At 45.2% G+C, this 27,371-nt stretch overlaps 1 protein-coding gene across 1 annotated transcript in view; it reads right to left on the reverse strand.

The window, feature by feature from the left end:
* Positions 1-27,371, reverse strand: part of LOC142431800 (uncharacterized) — a 103,812-nt gene that overhangs the window by 7,734 nt on the left and 68,707 nt on the right. The window contains exon 3 of the mRNA XM_075536750.1: positions 20,861-20,945. Within this exon, the coding sequence (XP_075392865.1) occupies positions 20,861-20,945 (85 nt within the window). The remainder of the gene's footprint in view (positions 1-20,860; positions 20,946-27,371) is intronic.

Consider the following 27,371-nt stretch of genomic DNA (forward strand, 5'->3'; position numbering starts at 1 on the left):
ATACATATACATACATCAATTGTATAAAGCACATCCATACATTCCCTGCCCCAATCATTCTCAAGGCATTTGCTCTCCACTTAAGCCCCTTGCATCAGGTCCTCTTTTTTTTCCCCTCCTCCCTCCCCATTCCCCCCTCCCTCATATGCCCTTGGTAATTTATACATCGTTGTTTTGTCATATCTTGCCCTATCCGGAGTCTCCCTTCCCCCCTTCTCTGCTGTCCCTCTCCCAGGGAAGAGGTCACATGTGGATCCTTGTAATCAGTTCCCCCTTTCCAACCCACTCACCCTCCACTCTCCCAGCATCGTCCCTCACACCCTTGGTCCTGAAGGTATCATCCACCCTGGATTCCCTGTACCTCCAACCCTCATATGCACCAGTGTACAGCCTCTGTCCTATCCAGCCCTGCAAGGTAGAATTCGGATCATGGTAGTTGGGGGGAGGAAGCATCCAGGATCCGGGGGAAAGCTGTGTTCTTCATCGATACTACCTCACACCCTAATTAACCCATCTCCTCTCCTAAACCCCTCTATGAGGGGATCTCCATTGGTCGACACTTGGGCCTTGGGTCTCCACTCTGCACTTCCCCCTTCATTTAATATGGTATATATATACATATACACATATATACACATACATACACACACTTATATCGTTGGGTTTTTTTTTGCATGATGCCTTATACCTGGTCCCTTGGCACCTCGTGATCGCACTGGCCGGTGTGCTTCTTCCATGTGGGCTTTTTTGCTTCTGAGCTAAATGGCCGCTTGTTCACCTTCAAGCCTTTAAGACCCCAGACACTATCTCTATTGATACCGGGCACCATCAGCTTTCTTCACCACATTTGCTTTTGCACCCATTTGTCTTCAGCGATCCTATCATGGAGGTGTGCAGTCAATGATATGACTTTTTGTTCTTTGATGCCTGGTAACTGATCCCTTTGGGACCACTCGCTCACTCAGGCTGGTGTGTTCTTCCATGTGGACTTTGTTGCTTCTGAGCTAGATGGCCGCTTGTTTATCTTCAAGCCTTTAAGACCCCAGTCACTATCTCTTTTGATAGCCGGGCACCATCAGCTTTCTTCACCACATTTACTTGTTCACACACTTTGGCTCCAGCTGTTGTGTCGGGAGAGTGAGCATCAGAGTTCCAATTTAATAAAAGAAGGTATTCATGCATTGAGGGAGTGTTTGAGTAGAGGTCCAAGGTCCTTCCGCCACCTTAATACTTGACCTATAAATATAGACACATAGATCTATTTCCCCATCCTCCTATAAATATTTGCATGTACATGTCTTTGTCTAGACCTCCATGAATGCCCTTTGACTCCTAGCTCTTTCCTCCATCTCCCTTGACTTTCCTCCTTCCCTACTACCATGCTTTATCGCCACCTGGGCTAGAGTATACCTCTTCTCTAAGCAACCTTACCCTTGATCATTTCCCACCAGGCCTGTCACTCCCCCTTCTCTACCATTTGGGGTCCCATGTTTTTCCCTTGTCCCTGGGTTTGTTAACACCACTTCCTTACCCCCCCTAACCCCCCACCCCAAGTCCTCCCCAAACTGTCGGTTCCGTTGTTTTTCCTCCAGATAGTTCATCCAGCCTGTCCTATTCAGACAGACCTGTGGAGTCACTAACATGCACGAAAACTAGACAGAGGAAAACAAAGCAACAGTATACAACCAGACAACAAAACAACAAAAACAAACCACTGACAAAGAACAGAATAAAACAGTTCACAAGAGAAAAGCTTGTAGTTAGTTCAGGGATCGTTTGCTGGCCCTTAGGAGCATTTTCCAGTCCAGTCTGTTGGGGCACCACGCCCTGGCCCCGAAGTCCACTTTCAGCATTCCCTGGGGACCTTGCCACTCCATTCCCTTGCTGTTCCGCTGCACTCCCCCAGTGATTTGCCTCGGTGTGGTGGGATCAGGTCAGGTGCAATTCCCACACTGTGTCTCCGGTGCTGTCCCCTGTATCGCCCTTAGTCACTGAGGGGCATCATGTCTCATAGTGGGGCCAGCCATGTTGTTCTCTCTGTGGACTGGGCTTAATCCTTTCTTAAAGTGAAAATGCCCAGTTTGTTGCACAATAGAATTACCCATTCAACAAGAAAGCAATGGTATGGACAATTGTATTTTAATACTTTTTTTTTTTTACATTTTAACAAAATACTTATAGAAAGATCAGGGCATCTTTTTAAAAAATCATTTTATTGAGGGCTGGTACAATTCTTATCACAATCCATACATACATACATTGTGTCAAGCACATTTGTACATTTGTTGCCAACCTCATTCTGAAAACATTTAAGTCTACTTGAGCCCTTAATATCAGCCCATTTCCCCCTCCATCTCCGCTCACCCCCTTATGCACACTTGATAATTTATAGATTATTGTTATTTTGTCATATCTTACACTGTCTGACATCTTCCTTCACCCACTTTTCTGTTGTCCATCCCCCAGGAAGGAGATTATATGTAGATCCTTGTAATCGGTTCACCCTTTCCAACCCATCTTCCCTCCACCCTTCCGGTATCACCACTCACACCACTGGTCCTGAAGGGGTCATCTGTCCTGGATTCCCCATGTTTCCAGTTCCCATCTGTACCAATGTACATCCTCTGGTCTAGCCAAATTTGCACGGTAGAATTGGGATCATGATAGTAGGGAGAGAGCATTTTAAGAAGTAGAGGAAAGTTGTATGTTTCATCGTTGCTACCCTGCAGCCTGCCTGGCTTGTCTCCTCCCCGCCACCCTTCAGTAAGGGAGTGTCCAGTTGCCTATAGAGGGGCTTTGAGTCACCCTCATTTACAATGATATGACTTTTTGTTCTTTGATGCCTGAAACCTGATCCCTTCGAAACCTCGTGGTCACACAAGCTGGTGTGTTTCTTCCATTTGGGCTTTGTTGCTTCTGCGCTAGTTGGTCATTTGTTTATCTTCAAGCCTTTAAAACCCCAGACGCTATATCTTTTGATAGCTGAACACCATCAGCTTTCTTCACATTTGCTTATGCACACATTTATCTTAAGCAATCCTGTCAGGAAGGTGTGCAAAATGGAATGCCAATTTAATAGAACAAAGTGCTCTTGCATTGAGTAAGTACTTGAGTGGAGGTTCAATGTCCATCTGCTGCCTAATACTAAACCTATAAATATATGCACATAGATCTATTTCCCCGCCATCCTATATAAATATATTTACATATGTACATGCCTGTATTTAGACCTCTATAAATACCCCTTATCTCCTAGTTCTTTCCTCTATTTCCTTTAACTGTCCTCTTGTCCCACTCTCATCCTCAGCCTTCATTTGGGTTTCAGTAATTCCTCTCGATTACGTTACCCTTGATCACGCCCTACCAGGTCTCCTACACCCTCCTCACCATTGATTTGGATCACTTGCTGCACCCTTGTCCCTGGGTTGGTCAACACCAATTCCTTTCCCCCGCCATCTCCTCTCGCATGCCCCCCCCGGAACCATGGCCCCGTTGTTTTCTCCAGACTGTTCATCCAGCCTATCTTATCTAGATAGATTTGCAGAGATAATAATATGCACCCCAAAAAAACCAAGGCATAGCAAGACAAAGCAACAAAAGAGAACACAATGATGACAACAAAAAAGAAAACCAATGAATCATGAAGAATAAATTAATTTTAAAAAAAGAAAAAATTTTAAAAAGAAAGAAAAGCATGTAAATAGATCGTGGTCTGATTTTTTTTTACCTCTAGGCATGTCCTCCATTCAAGTCCGATGGGGTGCCATGCTCTGGCCCCAGAGTCTATCCTTTGCACTTCCTTTGGAGTTCCCTGTTGCTATGCCACACGCCTTTAATATTTTGCCTCAGTGTCACAGGGTTAGCCCAGGCCAATCCGGAAACTGAGTCTCCAGTGTTGTCCCCCGTAGGGCCATGGGTCAGCAAGGGATGTCGGCCATATGGTTCACTCTGTACATTGGCTGGCAGAGCGGGGCTATCGTCTTCCAGGCCTGGTGGGCCTGGATGTGCTCCACTCTCTCTTCCTCCCCATTCATTTGCTCCTATGTGCTCTTGCTCTGATCAGACATGTTCCTCTCCCCTAGCTGCAGCTTCAGTGCTGTCCTCTAAAGTAAATTCTTCGGGGGGGGGGGGGGGGGGGAGAGCAGCAGTTGTCCACGTAGCTAGTATGGGGGCCAAGACCTCAGATCCCTCCACTGGCTCCCCTCTCCATGCCGGCTCGCTACATCAGGCATCTCTTAAGAGAAATTAATTTTTACTTTCCCATGAACTTTCAGCCTAAACAGGCCACAGTTGAGACCATGGGGTTGCAAACCGCTTTAAACCGCTGGGTGGGTGACAGCTTCTTACACTGGTTCCAAGTCTGCTAACCATAAACCATGAATCTGTCCTACCCCTCCAACAACCAAAAAGGTACTCTGAATTTGTTTTAAATTTACCACAATGTGTAACACGCACATGCAGCCATTGGATGGTCAGGAGAGGGCAGGCTTAGAAGACACAGTCCCGTGGGTCCACGCAATGGAGCAGAGAAATCTCTAGCATCAGGCCAAGTCAGTGAACTATCTGGCCACCCCCGGTGCCCGGTGCAAAGCCTATGCTGCTCGTAAAAGCGTCACCTCTGCCAGAGGAGCATCGGCACTCTACAATCAGAAGCCACCCAGACACGGCAGGTGGCAAGCAACTAAAAAAAAAAAAAGAGTTTTTAATTGTGGCCAAAAAGATCAAATTTGTCATTTTAGTGGTTCATGAATGTACAATTCAGTGACATGCACTACTTTTTTTTTCCTCTCAGTCTCTGAGCTTCCTATCTCCCTTCCCTTGACCTCCCCACAGCCTTCAATGTCCACTCCTTTTGGTGTGGGGGAAAATAATTCTTTTTTTCTTTTATAATAGTCTCACATAGTGTTTTGTCTTTATGAAACTGACTAACTTTGCTGAACATAATGTCTTCCAAGTTCATCCACGTTGTCAGGTGTTGTTGGATAGCCAAACACTGTTTTTTATGGGTGCCCAGTGCTCCATTGTGTGTATGTGTCAGAAGGCATTTTAGTGGTTTCTGTCTTTTTGCCATTGGATAGCCCTGTGATACACATGGGTGTACATCTATGTGTTTGAGTTTTGCTTCTTGAGGGGAGGGGGGGGGGGTCAAACAGTGAAGAGAGAGACAGCAGGGTCCAAAGGAGCCATCTTGATTTTCTAGAACAGCGGTTCTCAACTTTCCTAATGTTGCAACCCTTTATGGTAGTGACCCAACCATAAAATTATTTTTGTTGCTACGTCATCACTGTCACTTTGCTACTGTTATGAATCGGGCAACTCCTGTGAAAGGGTCGTTTGACCCCCAGGGGGTCATGACCAACAGGTTGAGAACCGCTGTTCTACAAGGACACACAGTGACCACCAGAGTCCGTTAGGAAGAAGTTTCAAGAAAGTGGGAAACCGCATTTATAAGGAAAAGGTCAGAAAATCTGCACCAAGGAACTTTTCCTTCATCACACAAAATACAACTGCTTACTGTTTTTCAAAGAATAAGCAGAGCAGGCTGGCCTACTAGAAATCAATTGGGAAACTTGAACCCATCCACCCACATGCTCTTGGGCCTTCAAGATTTCAATTTGTTCCTCAGACTCATATAACATCTAAAAGGAATGTGGTGTGAGTTTCTCAAGGATGCCCAACTGCTGCTTTGACCTGGTATAACTCCAAGCGCCTAGACGCCTCCAGGGTTAAAGAGATGGAAACGCACATTGAGGTGTGCAGACCTAGATGGAGGCTATGATGAGAAACAACAACTTCACGTTTTGGTGTTGTTTTTGCTTCTGCTTGATAAAGGTTCATATGCTTTTGAAGCAGAATTTTATCATACCCTGGTATTTCTTGTATAGTTAAATTAATGTGTTTATATTTATATGTCCAAAATATACACTCAAACCAAACCCACTGCTGTCAAGTCAGTTTCAACTAGCAATGACCCTGTAAGACAGGACAGAACTGGCCCAGAGAGTTTCCAGGCTGAAATCTTCCCAGAAGGAAGCCAATTGCCACACCGTCCTTTCTCCCCTAGGCTGAGGAGTTCACACCAGCAACATTTTGATTTGCAGCTGAATGCTTAACCACTTTCATCACCGGTGCTCCATAATATATAAATGTGAAAGTGTTTCAAAATGGTCATAGAAAATGGAATTGAAAGACAATGGAATCTTGCCTCAAACTTTTAAGAATCCCTTATAGATAAATCTATGAATATATTCTGAGCAACATAATATAAAATTTTCCTGAACTTTTAAGGTAAAACAACTCAAAGAAAATTCACATTGTAGACCCCTGGGGTCTAATATGTTCACTCTCTTCTCTTTTACGTTAATGTTTAGAGAGCCTCCCACTGTGTGGCCATCCATCTAATGTAGACCAGGGAGCTGAGAAAGCTAAGTCACCTTGTCAGTGCATGTCACATTCCCTCAGGAAGCTAGAAAGAAAGTCTCTCCACTTCAGGCACACCCAGGATTACACAATGACCACAGCTTTTACAGACGGGGTTTTCGAGTGTGTGTTTCAATGACAGGGCCCAGAGAGCTAGACTGGAAGGATAACACAGACATACGACAAGAAGCTACAAGAACCACTCAAAAAAGGTACACTCATGACTGCTTCTGTGGAACCCCAAACCACAGAAGTAGTTTAAAAGCAAGCTCAAGATGCTGGTCAAGCACTTGGCAGGGTGGCTTGCCACACAGCTGTCTAGAAACAGGTTTTCAAAAGACAGAGGGTCCTCTTAATGCAGGGAAGTCTGTACACAGGCAGACTCGTGAGGGCCTCAGGCACCGGTAGGGCTGGTGTCTCAGTGGACTGTGAGCCAAGGGGGCCAGCTACAGAGCTCCTCTGAGACATCTGGTTGGGCTCCCGCCAGGTCGAAGCACTGACTCACAAGTAAAGCCTCTGGGAATAGCAATGTGCATAGGAAGAAAGCCTGCTCTTTGGAAGCACAAATGGGAAGCAAAAAATTAGCCTTCAATGAAACCTATTATAAATTCCAAGTACAAAGGGTTAAGAGCGTCCAGGTGATATCTGGTATTTTGGTGGACATCCAAAAATTAAGTGCCTATAGGTATATGAAGGGGCCTCAAACACTTTCCTCAGACCTCAAGAAACCTTGGTGACTCAATGGTTTGGTTACTAATCAAAAGTTCAGCAGTTCGACCAACCAGCTGCTCTGCAAGAGACAACGTGGAGATCTGTTTCTGTGACATGCAGTTACTTGTACAAGGGCTTTTAGGATCAATATGAGTCGGAACCCATGAGAGCAGTATCAGTTCTGGTGGAGGCACGTACCTAAAAGCAGGGGCTCAAACAGAAAATGACTGGAGTCCTGAATGTGGTTGTGCTCGTTGTCTTTTAAGTGGGAGACAGCAGGCAGCATCAACAGATGGACAATATGCCTGGAGGAGAGAAGACTTGCCAGCTGTTCTGAGCAGGGGTCCTCAAACTATGGCCTGCGGGCCACATGCAGCCCACTGAGGACATTTATCCGGCCCGCCGGGTGTTTTTGCCCCATTTGTTTTTATACTTCAAAATAAGATATGTGCAATATGCATAGGTATTTGTTCATAAATTTTTTTAACTATAGTCCAGCCCTCCAAGGGGTCTGAAGGACAGTGAACTGGCCTCCTGTTTAAAAAGTTAGAGAACCCCTGGTTCTGAGCAGCAATGAAGCCACCAGCCCAAGGATGGCTCTGATTCCACAAGGAAGCAGGTAGTGAACGACACTGCTGACTTTCAGCTGTGGAAACTGAACACTTCACACCACCCACCGTGAACAGTACACTGTTTGAAACAAAACCATAACACCTAAACTATTGAATGGTATGATGTCTGATCTATGTCCTCATAAAGTGGTTGAAAAAGAAAACAACAAAGAATCAAAGAAAAACAAAATCAGACCACCAAAAGGAGGCACATAATCCATTTGCAATAGTTTCTCCATAGGCTCTAGCCTAGCAGAAACCTGGGTCCTGTGACCAGATCAAGCTCTTCCACAGTGGGCAGCTAGTACACAAACAGGGAGAAGGAAGGAAACCTCACAACACTTTCTCCTTTCATATTTTGCTAGAGTTCTTTTTATATGCGTTTCAGAGCCAATATCTACCCTCATCCCCACCCTCATCCAGCAATCTGCGCTCTTAAATAATTTTCACTAGCTTATAATAGATGCCCTACTTTGGCAACAAAAAGGAGGAAAAATAAAGGATTCTTAGGTTTTCATTTGCAAAACAGCTGTGGTTTACAGGAGGCTCTCTTCCACCACTCTCGTCAGGTTCTTAGGGCTTTGGGCTCACAGACTGCCCTCTCAGGACCTGCCCCAGCCTCAGTGCTCTGGCCCCATCAGCTTTGCCACCAGCACTCAAGACTCAGTGAGGCCCAGGAAAAACCAGCAGCAGAAAACCACAGTGGTCCTAAAAGCGGTTGTGCCCATTGTCTTCTGTTATGAAACTAAGAGAAGAGAAAATAAATCGGCTGTGAGAAGAAGCCCTTCAATATCCAGTAATTCTGAACTGAGATGCAGGTAGCAGGCCAGCAGGGCAGGTGTGTTCCATTCACAGTACTTCTTGGGGCATCCAGCTTCACACCTAGAAAGAGTTGCTTGAAAATCCCTGAGGTCAGTCCAACCAACAAGCAATGCTGACACCTCAAGAAGCCAAGAAACCACCAGTGTGTCCTAGCCATCAGAATACTGAGGACAGGCAGAAGGCCTCCTGCCCGGCAAGCCCCCTCCCTCCCCCACCACCTGTGCTACTAGGCTCCTCAGGTACACAGGTGAGGGGTGCTGTGGAGGGAAGCAGCTGCGGGCTCTGGCCAAGTGTGGTGGCAGCCAAGGAATAACAAATATGAACAGCACAGAATCGGCGATTCTCCCTAAGGGCAGTTGTACCAACTCCAGTGGCAGAGGGCAGAGATGTGGTCTGCAGTACCACCAGGGAGATGCATATCACTCTTGAAGCAGCAGGAAAAGCTACCTGGTATGTAGAAGAGGTAGAGATGGTGTAATATTAATCCACTGCACATCAGGTCCTAAAAGAACTGGTCCATAGGGTTTCCAGGATATGCCGCATTACAGACTGTCACATCCTTCACTCACAGGGAGGGTAGTGAACTTCAAACAAAATCTTTCTGGTTAGCAGTCAAGTGATTAACCATTGTGCCAACAGTGCTCATGGTGAGCTGGTTTACTCTGCAGCAAAATACCTTTTAAAAGTGTTAAAAAGTAAAGGCTAACTTTAATGACTAAGGTGAACCTGACACACAACAGGCTATTTATTTTCAATCATCTTTTATGAATGCAAAACCTTGGGCAATGAATAAAGAAAACTTTCAAAGAATCGATATGGCATTGGTAAAGAATATTAAATATACCATGGACTGTTAGAAGACAAATGTGTCTTGGAAGAAAAAAAAGCCAGAATTATCTTAACAAGTGAGAATGGCAAGCATTTGCCTCATGTATTTGGGGCGTGTTATTAGGAAGACCAGTCATTGGAAGGGACATCAGGTTTGGTAATGTCAAAGGTCAGGGAAAAAGAGGAAGACTCCCAAGTAGACAGATTAACAGCACCTACAACAATGGCTTCAAGTGGAGCAACAATGTGTGGATGGCGCAGAACCAGCCAGAGATGCATGCTGTTGTGCACAAGGCACCTCACCTGATGTGACATCCTGAACATGGCAGCACACTGTGTTGTCCTAAAGTGGGGTCCCTCAAAAATACTAGTAGATGAGGAGAAGAATAGAGTTACTGACTACAGGTGCCAGAGACTTCTGCCAAGTCAGTCCCCCAACTGATTGGGAGAAGGAGCAATAGCGGCAGAGCTACGGGGACTGTAAGTTCCAATGGACAACCACTTGTCAAATGGGACAACCCATTGGAGAAGGGCTGGGTGTGCCATGGGGGTTCTGCCAAAGAATGTGAGGAGTTATCGGCTAGAAAGCTACATTCAAATGCCCCTTCAGAATTCCCCTCAATTTGGGCTTGCACTTAATTTTATCCCCAATCTAAGAGCAATTAGTTCTTATGACATAGTCCTGCTTTATGCTCAACCTCATGAAGAAATCACTGGAGATATAAGTGCAATAGCAAAGGGTGGTGAAGAAACTAGAATGGTACCAAGCTATCAGAAGGAATAGTGTCTGGAGTCTTAAAGTCTTGTCTTCAAACAAGTAGCCACCTAAGTGAAGCATCAACTAAGTCTACATGCAAGAAGTACACCAGCCTGTGTGATACAAGGATGGTAAATAATAAAATCCAAATCCAAAGATGGGAGTGGCATCAGAGATGAAATTGTGAAGACCTGGTATGCAGAAGGCAATGGATGACAGTGAAAGCCCAAAATCCATTTTCAGCATCCACATATGGATTAAGCTTCTGGTGAATCCCCTCTGAACATAGGGTGAGGAGGTGACTAGCCAGTATCAGACTGAGGGCACTGTAAAGCTGACTGTGGCAGACATAGTAAGCTTAAAATGAAATAGCTTATCATTTGATGTCCCTTTTTGCTCATTTTAAAATTGTTTCAGTTAAAAAAAAACAGAAAAAAGTGAAGGGGACATACACATGGATTAAGCCTGTGCTGAATCCCCTCTGACCACAGACCAGGATGTGAATAGCCTTGCTGTCATGCAGAGTGCATCAGAAAGTGGATGGTTCCAGATGCTGTTAGGTTAAAATTTAGCACCCTATCATTTGATCTCCTTAAAGATCCATTTTAAATTTGTTCTACATTTTACTACTTTCTGCTTTCTTTTTTATTGAGGTTTTTATCTGCTTTACTTTGTTTTTAATGGATTTTTTTTTCTGTATCTGAAATCCAGGATAGTAACTGGATTAATGGTTTCTCATGGGTGTGGTACAGAAGGTTGGAAGGAAATGGAGAATAATGATTAGTACAAGATTGAAAAAAAATACATATTCTAAAGCAGCTTGTGATGACTGTACAAGTCTCTTGATGTGACTGAACAATTAAAATGTATGATATGTGAATTACAAGGAGAAAAAATGCATGGAGCCTGAAGGTATTGGTACCCACCCCACCCACCCCCCAACTGCGCACTCAGGTCTTACAGGGCGGCCACCTACAAAGGACTGGTAAGGGAGCATCACTTCGGCAGACAAAAAAGGAGTTACAAGGCAGTCTTGTCTTAACGCCCTCTGTGGTCCACCATCTCTGCTGCTCCTCCTTCCCATCCTAAGAAGCTCAGTGGGAACATGTAATATTCACTCTACACCAACTCATTACATCTAGAGAATCTAGAAACCCTTCTTGGTAGAATCTTAAGATAAAAATGAGGAACTGTTCTCCATATCTTAGGACTTCCTGGAGAGACAGAGACAGAGACAGAGACAGAGACAGAGACAGAGAGAGAGAGAGAGAGAGAGAGAGAGAGAGAGAGAGAGAGAGAGAGAGAGAGAAGAAGAAGAAGAAGAAGAAGAAGAAGAGGAGGAGGAGGAGGAGGAGGAGGAGGAGGAGGAGGAGGAGGAGGAGGAGGAGGAGGAGGAGGAGGAGGAGGAGGAGGAGAGGGAGGGAGGGAGAGAGAAGAGAAGAGAAGAGAAGAGAAGAGAAGAGAAGAGAAGAGAAGAGAAGAGAAGAGAAGAGAAGAGAAGAGAAGAGAGAAGGTAGCAGCCAAAAGCAAATGCTTTGTCAAGGTGAGCACTTGGAGCAACTCATAGACCTAAGAACTTAGCGAACATACAAATAAATCAGTAGCTGTTCCCCACAGATTGAACATGGAGCGCAGTCACAGAAAGAGAAGGTCCACCAGGAGCACAGCAGATCAGCAAGGCCAGAAGGACCCAGCAGCCCAGAGACAATGGCCCAGGACTTGACCAGGCACCAAGCAGTCCTACAGAGAACAGCCTCCAGTGTGGAGAAAGGGGGGTCTAAACAGAGCAAGCAGTGAGCCTGTCAGTACATCCCAGGTTATAGGAGCCTACAAACCTGATTACAGATGTTTCTATAAAAACACACTCAAATGAGTCCCTCCAATTGTACTGGCCTGTGTTTGTGCCAGCCTGGGCCTGGTCCCCAATCCCAGCTCCATGAGAACGCAAACCAATAGACAACTATCAAAGAACTAGTGCTAAAAGGCAAAGATCACTAGACCAAAATTAAGATCAGATTTCTCAGTTTAAAGCACCAGAAGGTACTAACCAACAAAAAAAAGTTGGTTTTTGTTGTTTTTTAATGTACCCTATAAATCTATGTGTGCAAGTGGCATATGCACATGTGTGTGCCATGTAGGCATAGGAGGGCCAGGCCATGTCTGTGTGACAAGTATATGCCCATATGCAGTGGGTCTGTATGGGGGTGGGTGGGCATGGGGGGGTAGGGCGGCAGCAGGGCACACACCAGGGATGAGCTCGACATTTCAGTTTTCAAAAGAACAGGGACACTGGAATTTTTCAATTTTTCATTGGTAAAATTGGAATTTGAAGCATGGCATTATCATATGAGAGGATAGCATATAGGCTAAACTACACAAGGAATTTGGGAGGCGAAATCAACTCCACCTTCATTTCCCTTGTTCTCTACTTCAGTTCGCTGCTGGGTTGGAGAATCTGTTACAGTCGCTAACACAAAACTCACAGACAATGCTCCTGATTAATGGGGTTAAGGAACTTAACAGGTTATGGGAGTCCTGGTGGTGCAGAGGTTTCATTCCTCAAGGTGAGCAGTTCAAAACCATTAAAACTACTCTGTGGAAAAAAGATGAGGCTTTCTACTCCCATAAAGAGTTGCAGTCTGAAGGGAAGGGAAAAAAGAGGGGCTGATACCAAGGGCTCAAGTAAAAAGAAAATGTTTTGGAAATGAAGGCAACATATGTAGAAATATGCTTGATACAATTGATGTATGGATTGTTATAAGAGCTCTGGTCCTTTTTAGGCCTCTACTCAAGTACTCCCTCAATGCAAGAACACTTTGTTCTATTAAACTGGCATTCCATGATGCTCACCTTCCTAACATGATCACTAAAGACAAAGCTGGTGTATAAGTACATGTGGTGAAGAAAGTTGATAGTGCCCAGCTATCAAAAGATATAGTATCTTGGGTCTTAAAGACTTAAAGGTAAACAAGCAATAAAGCCCACATGGAAGAAGCACACCAGTCTGTGTAATCACGAGGTGTCGATGGGATCAGGTATCAAAAAACAAAAAAAAATCATTGTGAATGGGTGTGTGGGGGGGGTTCGGAGTGGAGACCCAAAACCCATGTGTAGGCAGCTGGACATCCCTTTGCAGAAGGGTCGTGGGGAGGAGACCAGCCAGTCATGGTGCAGTATAGCACCGATGAAACATACAACTCTCCTCTAGTTCCTAAATGCTTCCTCACACCCCCGGGCTCCGTCAACTATCATGATCCCAATTCTACCTTACAAATCGGGCTAGACCAGAGGATGTACACTGGTACAGATAGGAACTGGAAACACAGGGAATCCAGGGCGGATGATCCCTTCAGGACCAGTGCTGAGAGTGGCCATACCAGGAGGGTGGACGGGGGATGGGGTAGAAAAGGGAAACAAATCACAAGGATCTACACATAATCCCCTTCCTGGGGGGCAGATAACAGAAAATTGAGTGAAGGAAAACAGTACAAAACATGACAAAATAATAATAATTTATAAATCATTAAGGGTTCCTGAGGGAGGGGAAAAAATGAGGAGCTGATACCAAGGGCTCAAGTAGAAAGAAAATGTGTTGAGAATGATGATGGCAACAAATGTACAAATGTGCTTGACACAATGGATAGATGTATGGATTGTGATAAGAGTTGTACGAGCCCCCAATAAGAGGATTTTTAAAAGAAGAAAAAGAGCTCTGGTCCTTAGTGTTACTTACTAAGCTCATTTGGGGCTGATAAATGCCCAAAGGCATTCTACACTCTGCAGCCAGACTCCTGCTTACAGATACTTGGCTTCTCTCATTCCATAGACTGGGAAGTCCACTGCTCTGGGGCTCATGATCTTGGTGCATGGCCTCTGGTGCATCTGCTACTTCGAGCAGAAACTGCCTAGGCACCATGCTGGTTGCTCTTCATTCTTGGTGGCCATGATACTCTTCTTCCTCCTTCAGAAGAACAGCAAGACCAGTATGAGGTTAGGCCTCTCCACCTTGTTTGCATGCTCACACCCAGTTGCTAGGCCTGAGTTATAGAGACTATGTCTATCAGAGCCATAGCAAGGAATTCTACTTCACTGCACCATGCCAAAATATTTCATGTCACTTGCTACTGGATTTTTTAAAAATCTGATTGTATCTGAATAGACATGTTTAAACTCAATTAATAAATACAATCTAACATTACAATACTCTTGGCTATTCTTCAAAAGTACTGGGTAGAGCATAACAAAAAAAGGGTACCTCAGTGTGGTGTGGGCTGGACGTTTTTATAGTAAGTTAGGTACCAGGCCTATCTCCAAAATCAACATACAGCTGGCCACTAAAATGGTCCGGAACTTTGATTCTAACTAATGAAAAACAAACTTGAAACAGACCATGGCCCAGTCTAGGCAGGGAATGACAAAGAAATGGAGACAATGAACAGAAGGGAAATCCTGTAAGCACAGTGCCAGTGGAAATGAGTTGTCCACATCCATGTGCTAGGTGCACACATGCCCTTCAGAGGGGAAGGGAAAGGCCGGTGGCACCTAGAGCTTTGAGATTCTGCTTCCTGGACCCGATCGATGCTGTCCTATACTCTGAGAAGAGACATCTCTATCTACCTTCTAGGTGTGGTAATGCCATTCAATGTGGACACAGGTCCCAAGATTCGCTGTGTTTTTTTAATAAACAAACCATCTTTTTTATTTTTTAAAGAAAAAAAAAGAGGGGGGGTGGGAGAAAGCGTCCTTTGGTTTCTAACAAACACATGCTTGTGCGCCGTATCTTCCTTTAGCAGATGCTTATATCTTGGGTCGCTACGCACACACACACAGGGCTGGGCAGCTCGCTGCCAAAGCCAACAAGCTCTCGTCTGCCTGGTCTCCACACTTACTTTCCTCAGGCAGCTGCCATCAGAAGCTCTGCCAGGACACCAAGAAGAGGTCAGGGAGAGGGCCAGAGCACTCGGTGGCCGCTGGACTCACCCATTGTTCTGAGTGGGGCTATAGGGCACCTCAGGGGCCATAGGCTCACCACACTGCCCACTTTCTGTGCCAATCATTTTGTTCTACTTCTCTTTAAGTATGCCATACTTCTCCAGCACTCGGCACCATCTTAATAACCCTCAGGGCAAGAAAACTTGAGGGGAACCTCAATGGCAACCAAGTTATGCACAGACCACTCAGCTGGTCCAAACAGCGCATCCCGAACACACAAACACCCCTTATATTTCAAACCCCAAATCACGTGGCATATCCTAAGTCCCTTATCTCAGTAGAAACAAGAAACTTTGATAAATATGTATAGGCAGGTACACTGCACTGCCATCTCCAACATCCTCCTGGCCACCTGCAGGTCCAAGGTCTCCTTCCTGGAGCTTGTCTCAAGGAACGTTTCCTAATGTGTTAGTTTGGCAGAGCCCAAGTTTGGCAGAGTGAAGTGAGTGGAGTGAGTCAGGGAGTGAATACTTTATTTTCTGCAGACACAGGCCCTGTGCAGTGAGCACCAGCAGGAGGTGAGGAGGGCCATACCCAGTTTCTACAGGCACCAGCTGTCAGCTCCATCTGAATACACCGTGTGCATTACATGTCTCCACCCTCAAATACACAACATGCTCCACTCAATGGCATTAAAACTAAACACCAGCTCTATGGGAATCTGGGAAGATAACACTGGGAGGAAAATACAAGTAGCATTGTAACCAACACACTGGGTGTTACAAACAGGCAACAAAACCTTCTCTGATACCAAACCCATCTCTCTGCATCATCAGTTTCCCCAGACTCCAACCCTGCCCCAAAGACAAGGGGCCATTCCATTCTCTCAGAGACACCCTGAAGGTGGTGGGGAAAGCACATCCTGCAATTCAGACCTTTCCTTTCACTGTGATTGGGCTGGATTCCAGATCCTTCCCTCTGGCCAATCAGCCCTAGCAATCCAGTGAGGCTTGTCATTCTGCTCACCAGCAAGAGCTGCCGCTGTAGGGAGGCTGCTAGGGCCAAATGGTTCTGAACACAAGAGTCAATTTTTCAACTCACAAAAAGTATGCATTCGATGAAATCTAACTTAAATGTCATCTCATCTAATATTTTGAAAATTATTTGTAATTTAAGGGTATTTAGCCATGGAATATTCCCTAAAATCCCAAAATTACAATTATAGCTGAATTCAAACCTTCAGTAAACTATATTGGCATGCTTAGCTTCATGTTAATTTAGTAATGAAACCGTTAATAACGTGTGTGCTGTTACCTACTTTAAAATCCAAAGGAAAACTCTTTAAACAGGAAAAAATATTCTGCATGGATCTCCACAGTGCCTTGCAAACCTGCACATCAAGTCCCATCCTGTGTCTTACAGTGGCCTTCCTTCCATGGGACCTAACCAGCAGTAACATGGTCTCCACACAAGTGGAAATGGCCTGTTGAGGCCCGAGCTCCTCTCTGGCTTCAATACCAGCTGGCAGAGTAGGCCCTGGCTCAGGGAAGGGGCCATGAAGCACAGGCCACCTGCCCTGTCCTCCCTTTGAGTCTGGTGGGAATGCTGCTGGGCACAGGTGCCCCACATAGCAGAGCAGTCCACTCACAAGCATGCTTCTGGTCAGCACTCAGGTAATAGGGGCATGCAGACTGCACATCTTACTCCTCCACGTGAATGACTTGCTATTTCCACATTTTAGCCCATGAAAATCATCAAGTTAAAAGCTGACCAGTTTCCTCTTAAATTGAGGTGTTGTTAAAAATAGAAAACCCAATACGATAGCTGAAGACAAATGGGAACATAAGCAAATGTGGTGAAGAAAGCTAATGGTGCCCAGCTATCAAAAGATACAGCATCTGGGGTTTTAAAAACTTGAAGGTAAACAAGCGACCATCTAGCTGAAAAGCAACAAAGCCCACATGGAAGAAGCGCACTGGCCTGTGTGATCACGAGGTGCAAAATGGATCAGTTATCAGGCATCAAAGGAAAAAAAATCATATCATTGTGAATGAGGGGGAGTTCAGAGTGGGGACCCAAAGACCATCTGTTGGCAACTGGACATCCCCTTAGGGAAGGGTCTCCGGGAGGAGACGAGCCAGTCACGGTGCAGTGTAGCACAGATGATACATATAATTTTCCTCTGTTCCCAAATGGTTCTTCCCTGCCCACTATCATAACCCCAATTCTACCTTACAAAATCTGGATGGACCAGAGGATGTACACTGGTACAGAAAGGAAGTGGAAACACAGGAAATCCAGGGCAGATGATCCCTTCAGGACCAGTGGTGAGAATAGCCATACCAGGAGGGTGGAGGGAGGGAGGGATGAAAAGGGGAAACCGATTACAAGGATCTACATATAACCTCCTCCCTGGGGGACGGACAACAGAAAAGTGGGTAAAGGGAAACACGGGACAGTGTAAGATATGACAAAATAATAATTTATAAATTATCAAGGGTTCATGGGGGGCGAGCGGGGAGGGGGTGGAAACGAGGAGCTGATGCCAGGGGCCTTAAGCAGAGAGCAAATGTTTTGAGAATGATGAGGGCAGCAAATGTATAAATGTGCTTTACACAACTGGTGTATGTATGGATTGTGATAAGAGTTGTATGAACCCCTAATAAAATGATTTTTTAAAAATAGAAAACCCTGCAGTCAAGCCTTTCTAAGACACCATTTCCAGAAACCATTTCTATTTAGAAACAGTAACTGTCAGGCAGTCCTTGGAGGTCCTCTATGGGACACAAACGAAACGCCTGCACACCCACTGCCCCCTGCCCTCCTTGCCCTTTCCTCTCTTGGTTTCACACTCCAAGTAAGCCAAGGGACTGTGTGCCAGCAAAGGCCAGCTCCATCTCATCAGTGCTAGAGAAAGACTTGGCCTATCTGCTTCTTGTTAAGAAAGTGAGGATAAAACCAGTTGGCAGTGTAACCAAGAATTTGATGTCTGATTATGTTGAAACACGTGTTTCCATGGAGTTTTATTTCCACACACAGTGGTCACTTTTAGTGGCATTCAAATCACCACCTCAGATGAGGATGCTCCGCTGAAAGCACAGAAAAGCATGACGGGATGTGCTGATACTCCAGTGCCCCAGAACAGTGCACAAAGACCCTCACAGGCCCTGGTCACTACAGCAGTGCTCAGCAAACCCTTATGGCAGGTCTGGTCCAGCATTCCTGCAACCCCACCTCTAGAGACCCCAGCTGTGACACCCAAGCACCTTCACCCACCTTACACTCTCAGTGGGTTTTCACAAGCACGACCTATCTATGGGGACCTCAATCTGCCCCAAATACTCCACCACAGGCTTCTCAGGTTGTGATGACCAACACAGATTGTTTCCTCACAGACTGGGAGATGAAGACTTTCAACACAGGCTCAGGGTCAAGGCGCTCGCTCCCCATTGGCTTTGGGGCAAGCAAGGGCTTTGTGATAGCTGGCGAATCTAGCTCCAACATCACCCCATCACATCCCCATGCCATCTCCCCTGCACACACACAACCTCCTAATCTCAGGGGCCCTGTGGTCCAATCTGGCTTGGCTTAAGGTGCTCCCTTTGTTAACCTAACAAAGAAAGGCTTCTTCCCAAATGGAGTCATTTGGCCAGAGAGAGGATGAAGAATCTGGCACAAGTAAACCCATAACACACATATTCCAAATACCACCTTGAAAGGTTAAATTAAGACAACAACAAAAAATGTTACAAATACGCTGAATAATCATCCGTGAGTCTACACAAACCCAAACTCACTGCCATCAAGTCCATTCCAACTCAGATGGACCTAAAAGGCCATCCTAGTAAAAATTAAAATGTTAAAGCCCTACCTCCACTAACATGGAAGGTCAGGGAGAAGTGAGCTCTAACAGCCAAAGAGCCCTGCATTAGAGGCCAGAGTAGCTGGGAATGTTGCTTCCCTGTGGGGTCACCCCAGCCTCCCCTGGGTAGTCTGTTTTACGCCAATACTCCAAACAAAAGAGGACCAATGACAAAAATACTGATATTTCACCCAAATGCTAAGTGGCATCCGATTCCCCTGAATCCAATATGGTATACACAAGAAAGTGACCACTACACATGCCCCAGAAGGCTCTGTCACTTCTCTGTTCTTCTCTGCTCGACTCCAGGCACAGGAGCACTAGGCCAACTGGACCAAGCCACAGCAGTCTGCAAAGAGCCTGGGACATCCTATTTAATTTTCATCTGGGAAACACGCATGTCATTAACACTAAAACACCTGTGAAAAATGCAATGAATGCATCAACATAAGCAGCATTTTGCTTTCCAATGTTATTCATGAACAGTTAACAAGGGTGATGTTTGGGGGCCTGGTATTCTATCTGTCCCACAATCTTTTCTCACTGTGAGGGCTCCCCACCACCACCATCCATGACAGTCATGTTGAGTCACCCTCAGCCGTTCCTGACAAGATTTTACCTAGCGGAAAATATTCCAGGTCATTCTTTGACCTTACTCTCCATGTCTACCTGTCACTCCTTCAAAATGCAGGTCAACCCCAAATTCTCCAAATGCAGCTCAACTTCAGCTTCTCCACACCAAAGGGACCCGCTCTTCTCTCTTCTGAAGATGCCACCATTGCAGGGTTTGCAGAACAGAGGGCAAGTTTCACAAGCCCAACAGCAAAGCCCTGAATGTCAGCCTGGAGCACTCCCAGCCCACCTCCACAACCTGCCACAGAGCTGACTTGTCAGCATGCTGAAGGGGGCCCATCACATGCCCACAAGAGCCTGGCCGGTCACCCACATACCCTGTCAGCCATGTTTGCTACAGCTCTAGGCCTAGTCCAGCATATTAGATTTATTTTCCAACAACATCCACTCACTTCCAAGGAAAAATTTAACTCAGACAAAAGGTATATTTCCAAGTGGCCTGATTCACCATGAGTAGAATAAAGGAAGGTGTAAGAGAAAAAATGGCTACGGAAGTAGAAGAAAAGCTTTCTTTCCTGTTTGCTCAGAGTAATAACACAAACATATACTTTGGGGCAGTTTGCTTTTAAACACTAATACCTGGCCCAGGTATGAACACCTAAAATGAGCAAACACAGAGGAAATAAACCACTTGTCAGGCCCAAGGCAAGATTCTGTCCTGTAGCAACAAGGAGCAGCAACCCTAGGCCTGAGGTCAAAGTCTCTGGGTGAACCTTCCCGTGCTTTCTCCAGAAGAGCCCTAATTACCCCCTGGTGGAGCAGGAGTCCAAGCCACCGGCCTCCACACGCGCAGAAACACAGGCCAGGAGTGAGCACAGTGTCATCATGTGCAGCCACCTTCCTGCCCAGAGCAGCACAGGCAGGCCTCGACTGTGTCCCTCAGCCACATCAGAAGCAGGACACTTGGCAAACAAACAGGATGGTTCATCCCATCTTCTGAGGCAGCGACCACACAGTGCAAGCTGCCACTCTCAGGTTCTTTAGGGTGATGAAAATCAGTATGCCAAGAGGATCGGGCATCCTGGGCAGGCCACACGCCCATTCCATTAATTTCTTCAACACAATCCATCTCTCCATGGCACCAGAAACGTTATTTATTGATGCCAGAGTTCAGTGATATCACTTTGAAAGGAACCTTGTCTACACACAAACCAGACCAACGTTCACTAGGCTTTTGAATGTAATATTTAAAAACTTTAACAGTACCAGCAACTCTCAAAAAATTTATCATTTTACAAACCCAGCAAAGTAACAAACTGACTGACAAAGCAAGAGAATACTTACAGATTCCATAGCTGAAAAGTCGAGTTGCTGCGGCCTGTCTATTACATCCAAGGGAGATGTGTCCCAAAACAAGGCTGGGTATACTCTGAAACAAAATAGTTAAATTAGTTGATGGAAACATACATTTTTAATTGAGTTCTTTTTACATTCTTGTCCCTCGTCATCTGGGCCATGCTCCTTGGGAGAGGAAGACAGACTTTCCTTTCCTAGGGTTTTGGTTCATGAAGGGCAGGAAGCTCACCTTAGTGGTCTGCCCTAGGATACTATCCAAATGGAAAACTCGGTTTTCAACCAACTTTCCAAGAAGACCATGTCCCAAATAATCAGAATGTGGACTGAACCCCTTGTCCGTCCGTCCCCCGCCCCAGTTAGGTGCTTATGGGAAAGAAGCAGCATACTGCCTTGTTGGGCGGGGACACCCCTAACCCTGCTTCACTGCCCACACACTGGCTGGCCTCCCATCTCCCACCCCATGTGCCTCTGCAGTCCCACAACCTCATTTTCCATTGGGTCTGGCCACTCTATCTCATACGGTAGTTACCCCTGACACCCTCTCACATTATACATGCAATCCTTCCAACATGCACACACCACCACCCCACCCCTGAGAGTCTGAGCTCTGGCAAACACAATTCAGGACAAACAGAACATGCTGGGGAGCCCGAGGCCCATACATTCTGTAAATGTGACTCAAAAACACTCTTTGGAGGCAGGTGGACAAGGGGACAAATGTAGGAAGGTGCCTAAGCTGGCTCAGCAAATGCTATGCTGCTGCCCTGTACTCATAAGGGCCCCATGGCCCTGCACACCAAGGTAAAGGTCCTCCTTATTAATTCCCCCTGGCAGGTGGTGATTGGAGCAGGAGACACAGAGAAGTTGGCAGCACCCAGGGGCAAAGGCTCTGCTCCCTGTTAGCAGCTGGGCAGAGGGCAGAACCATGAAAGAAAGGCCAACAGGGACTGTGGAAAGCCCAAACCACTGCCCTTGATCCCTTAATTTTGCAACTTATCGATTTTACACTTGTTATTTCTATAATTGATGTTTTCCATCAAAGTTATATGCCCTGGTCCTCAAGTCCTGTACCAGTGACTAGTACTAACCTGTTGGAACATGGGGTTTTCTTTAGCTATGCTAACAAGGTAGGGGAGAGCGGGGTAGATCCTAAACCCTAAACCTAATCCCTTCCGAGTAGTGTCTTATATCCTGGGCAAAACAGACAAGAACTCAGACAGGCAGTCTCGGACACTCATGGGGTGAGTGACCTTGAGGGGCTGTGCTGTATTGTGGGTCCAAGTGCTGGTATGGTTAGTTGCTGTGGGTGCGGTTAGTTGTTGTAGGAGACCAGTAGTGCCCAGATACACAAATAAGTATGCTGACACAATGAAAACCTGGCTTTCATTCAGTAGGCAACGTGTCAAAATGTGGCAATTTCAACAATTTGAAGGTAAAACCAAAGTTTAACATATGACGAGAAAAGGAAAACAGAGCAAATAACATTAAATTTTTCTGTATGACCACACAAACATTTAGAGGAGGCCTCCTCACAAGTTTCCTGTACCCACAAAACCAAACACATCCATCACTAGACGATGTTCAATGACACTTACAGATGACTTTAAAATGCATCTAATTTTAAAATTAAGAGGCACTTACATTTTACTCTTAAAAAATGCAGGAGGAATGTGTTTTTGTATATGTATGTTTTTGTTGTTTTTTCCATGATGGACTTTAGCAGGCAGAAATTATGTGGTATCATGAAGAAAATACTTTTTTTTAAGAAGAGACTGAATCACCAAATTCAAATATAAACATATAGGAACCATATAAAATATAAACATATAGGAACGCAAGAAATAACCTGCCTTCCAGGCCCATTTTACCACTGCCCACCCCCCAAAAAAAAATCCCTATGCCAGTCCACCTCCACGGAAACAGGGTTGGCTCAGGTCAGCAGTGCAGAACCAGTGAGAATGATGCTTGTAAGCTACTGGGTGGGTGGAAGAAAAGGTCTGCTGGGGCATGATATTTCTATTAAACATCTTCCAAGAATTGTGTTTAAAAGTCTCCAAAATACTTCAGTAGCTTCCTGATCCCTACCTTTAGGGGTGCCGTATGTTTTTTTGTTGTTTTTTTTTAATGGTGGAAGCTTGGTTTCACTGGAAAGCAAGTACCAAGCATGCAGTTAATGAGTAAATGAAGAGCTGATACCAAGGGCTCGAGTAGAAAGAAAATGTTTTGAGAATGATGATGGCAACAAATGTACAAATGTGCTTGACACAATGGATGTATGTATGGATTGAGATAAATAGTTGAACTAGCCCCCAATAAAGATTTTTTAATAAAAAGATTTTTAAAAGAAAAAAATGTATGCAGTTAATAAGCTTTTTCAATTTTCCTATCATAACAGTAACGGAACAACATAAAATGTATGATGAATCAAGAACACAGCAAATAACGAATGCTAGCTACCACCCAAAATGTGCTTTAGACCAGATCAGGGAAAGGGGTGCCTGATTCCATATCCTGCAAGGTATTAAACCAGATCACAGGTCTAGAAAAGCCAGGAGTCTTGACAATATGTGGTAACCAAAAAATCACTAAATGACACACACACACACACACAGAGGATGTGTAAAACCATCCAGGTACAGGACTATTGCTTCAATCTGACAACTGATTTTACAAATGAGGCGGCAAAGGGAACCCTAATGTCCGAAGGTGGGGGTGGGGGGCAGGGGCGAGAGGGCCGCCCGCACGCAGAGGCAGATGGAGAGCAGAGGAGGTGGAGGTGGGAACATACCTGGGTCCTGCTTCACTCTGAGGTGATTGCTCCTGCAAGAGGGTGTCAATTTGCAAATTCAGAGTCTCTAAAGTACAGATGCCCAAAAGTAAATTGCCCTGTAGGGTTTCCAAGCCTGTAAATTGTAAATCTTTATGGAAATCGAATGTCACATCTCACTCCCTGGAAAGGTTCAAATTATCTACCTTTGACTAGCAGTTGAGCACTTAATCACTGCACCACCAGGACTCCTCAGAAGAGCGCGAAATAAAATTTTAAAAAAATCAAACTCACAGCCATCACTAAATTCTGGCTCATAGTGACCCTATAGGACAGGGTAGACCAGCCCCTGTGGATTTTCCAAGGCTGTCAATCTTTACAGGAGCAGACAGCCTGCCTCATCTGGAACTGATAGGTTCAAACTGTGGCTCCAGCATGTAACCCAGTACCTACTAGGACTCTGGCAGTAGCACCAACTACACGAGAAGAGTGTATTCCTGGCCCGAGTAAGCATATCACTGGACACATGTAGATGTACTATGAAAAAGGTGGCCCATAAGCCAGGGAGGAAATAACGAGCTTCACCACATGGAGGGGTGGGCAGATCCATGTCCTCAGAAACCTGGCTCAGGCTCAAGCTAAAGCCTGGAGAGCTTTCACTCCCACTGATCAGATAGCAATACTGACAAAGTAATAACAACAGCAAATGCTGATGAAGCCGGCAGCAAATAATCTCTCTGTGGAAAAACTAGGATGTGGTAGAGCCAATGCTCAGCTCTTGTTCTGTGTACCTCACCTGGGCATTTCACTTTATCACGGACAACAGTGGTAGGGGGGCAGTGCCAAGGGACTTTCTTCCTGATAGCAATAAGCAATGGAATACTCACACTGACACAACCTCATCTGACCTCTGTATAAAAATGTTTGCACCCCCTAGAAAATTATTTCCAAACAAACAAACAAAGGAGGAGTTTGCACTGGAAAACCAGCCACCCTTCCCCTTTGCCATGCAAGTAGAGATAAAGGGTTGTTCTTGTTCACTTCCTTCTGTGACAACACTCACGCTAGAGTCATAGCAGTGGCAGGCTGGAGATGCTGCATGGCTATGATACGAACTCCAAAGCCAGTATTTTCACCACTGAGAATCCTCTTCATCTCCCCCATATCAAGCCCAAGTTTTTGGAGATTTTCACTTTAAAAAGTACATTTATTAACATGGGGGATTTGTTAATTCACTTTTATGGATCCAAGGACTAACAATTTCTAGTCAACTTGTGTAATTTATTTTAAAACTCATTTTGATGTATTTGCAATCAACAGAAAAGAACTAATGATAATCTGAGAAGACCTAAACACAATTTTTTCTGGATGAAGTAACCCTTTTTATTCCAATTCTCAAAGTACTGAAAAGTATTCGAGCCACTGTCATCTCCCCCTCTGTACTGCTTTTTCACACCCTAAATGTCCAAGACTCAAGGAGACTAGTCTTAGCCCACAGGTTTTAAAATACTATTAGCCATAGAAGCACAGTACCAATCACCATCTCACTTGAATCCACAAGTCCCTGAGGATAAACTGAGCCAGTTTGATAAGCCCATATTAAACCATTTTCTGACAACACCCTGCAGCCCTAGTACAGGGTAGGCATCTAAACCCCTGTGTACTTAGGGTCCCACACAGACAGACACCAAGCTGAGACATTCCTCCATGCTTCTGTAAGGGCTATGGGCATTTAGTCAGTGTGGGGCTGGGTTGTAGGAGACGGGAGCTCTGGGGAAGGAAACACTTCTTCGTTCAGTTTAAACAGACATAGCATAAGATGTGTGTCAAGGGCTCTACAGAGACAATTAATCCAGATGCAAATTCCAGAAGCACAAAGCCATATCCAGTGACCTTCCATAAGCCACTCCTGTGAGTGCCACAACACAGTAGCAGGAGAGATGCTAAGAGATTAGCACATGCTAAACTGAACCACTTGAAAATGTAGTTTCTCTACATGAAAATGGTCTAGGACTCCCTCTGTATGAATGGCAATAGTTGTATTTCTGATCACCAAAAACTGGAACTGGCCCAGATGTCCTTAAGCAAATGATGGTCCATTCATAGCATGGACACTGCAGCTAAAAGGAACAAACTACCAATAAACAACACAACTTGGGAATTTTGCGCTACAAATTTCAGTCCCCAGTGTTACATTTAGGGGTTTTAAGTACATGGCAGAGCCCTGGGGGCATACTGGTTATGCACTGGACTGCTAACCTTGAGGTTAACAATTTAAAACCACCAGCCACTCCAAGGAAGAAAGATGAGGTTCTCTACTCCCTAAAAACTTACAGCCTCAGAAACCAGTATGGGCAGCTCGGTTCTGCCCTGTAGGGTCTGCAGGTTCATTGAGAGTCAAAATCAACTCAACAGCAGTTGGGTGTGTGTGTTCCTGAGCGTGTGTATTTGTATGTACATGACATTTTTGAAGTGACAAATGTTTAGAAATGGAAGCTAAATGAGTGGTTCTCAGGATTTAAAGATGGGTTGGGAGAAAGAGCCAGAAGGGTGCAGGTATGGTAATAAAAGGGCCGGATGAGGGATCCTTATAGTGATGGATACAGAAATCTACAAATGTGACAAGATTGTCCACAACTAAACACACATACACAAATTACCAATCTGCAGTATAATGAACTTAAAACATGGCTCCTCTAGCCATAGTCTGTTTCTCTCACCAAACGACCTTTGTTTTCCTGTTGAGGAGCTGATGCCAGGGGTTTAGGTGGAGAGCAAATGTTTTGAGAATGATGAGGGCAATGAATGTACAAATGTGCTTTACATAACTGATGTATGTATGGATTGTGATAAGAGTTGTGTGAGCCCCTAATGATTTTTTTTTTAAGGTGAGAGAAGATGTAAATATACTAATCTGTTGTGAAGACAGTGCTCCTGCTGGGGATGAAACCAGCCATTTCAGAAGCAATCGAGGGGCACCTCGAAAACAGGAGAGAGAAAAGTCGGGGCAAAGTGAATCCTTTGAGCCTTGAGATTCCTCCACACTGAAACTCTTTGATCCAGGAGACCACTATGATGCCAGAAAAGTGACAGTGGAGCAGCAGAACCAGGAGCCAAAGCATGAGTCAAAATAGCCCACAGAGCAAGGTAAGCCAAGTGCCTTTAGATAAGGACTCTTCCTTGTGGAGTAGAGTGCCTCCAGGCACATAACTGGGGAGATGCTTATGGGCAATTGGCGTGCTCTCTGGCAGTCCTGAAAGAATTTTGTAACATTGCCAGAGCAGGGCAGAAAGGTCAGACCAGTAGGCTGAGGGCGAGAGAGACAGACCTGCCTCTGGGTACGACAAAGCAGAAACTGTCCTGAGTGAGCCAACTGCCTCCTGTATACATGTAACCTATAAGCTTCCTTATTAACCCTAAATCATGACATTGTCTTAGAGTTCTGTGTGGCCACTGTAGTGAATTATCAAACCTAGTCTATCAGAAATCAGCCTTGGGGAATGCTGATTTGAGGTTTGATTTTCCTCCCCCCTACCCCCCTACCAACCTAAGTAAGACAGGGTCAGGAGCCACACCTTCACCAAGTTTTTGTTTGTTTGACACACTCCCATCTTCCAGATGAGAAAACTGAGGCCCTGAGCAAGTAGAGACTTAGACAAGGTCACACATCACATAAGCCAGTACACGGCTCCCAGATGGCTGGTTCCAGAGTCCAGGTTCTAAATATTCTGC

Source organism: Tenrec ecaudatus, chromosome 18 (assembly GCF_050624435.1).
Source record: "Tenrec ecaudatus isolate mTenEca1 chromosome 18, mTenEca1.hap1, whole genome shotgun sequence".
Taxonomy (NCBI): Eukaryota; Metazoa; Chordata; class Mammalia; order Afrosoricida; family Tenrecidae; genus Tenrec; species Tenrec ecaudatus.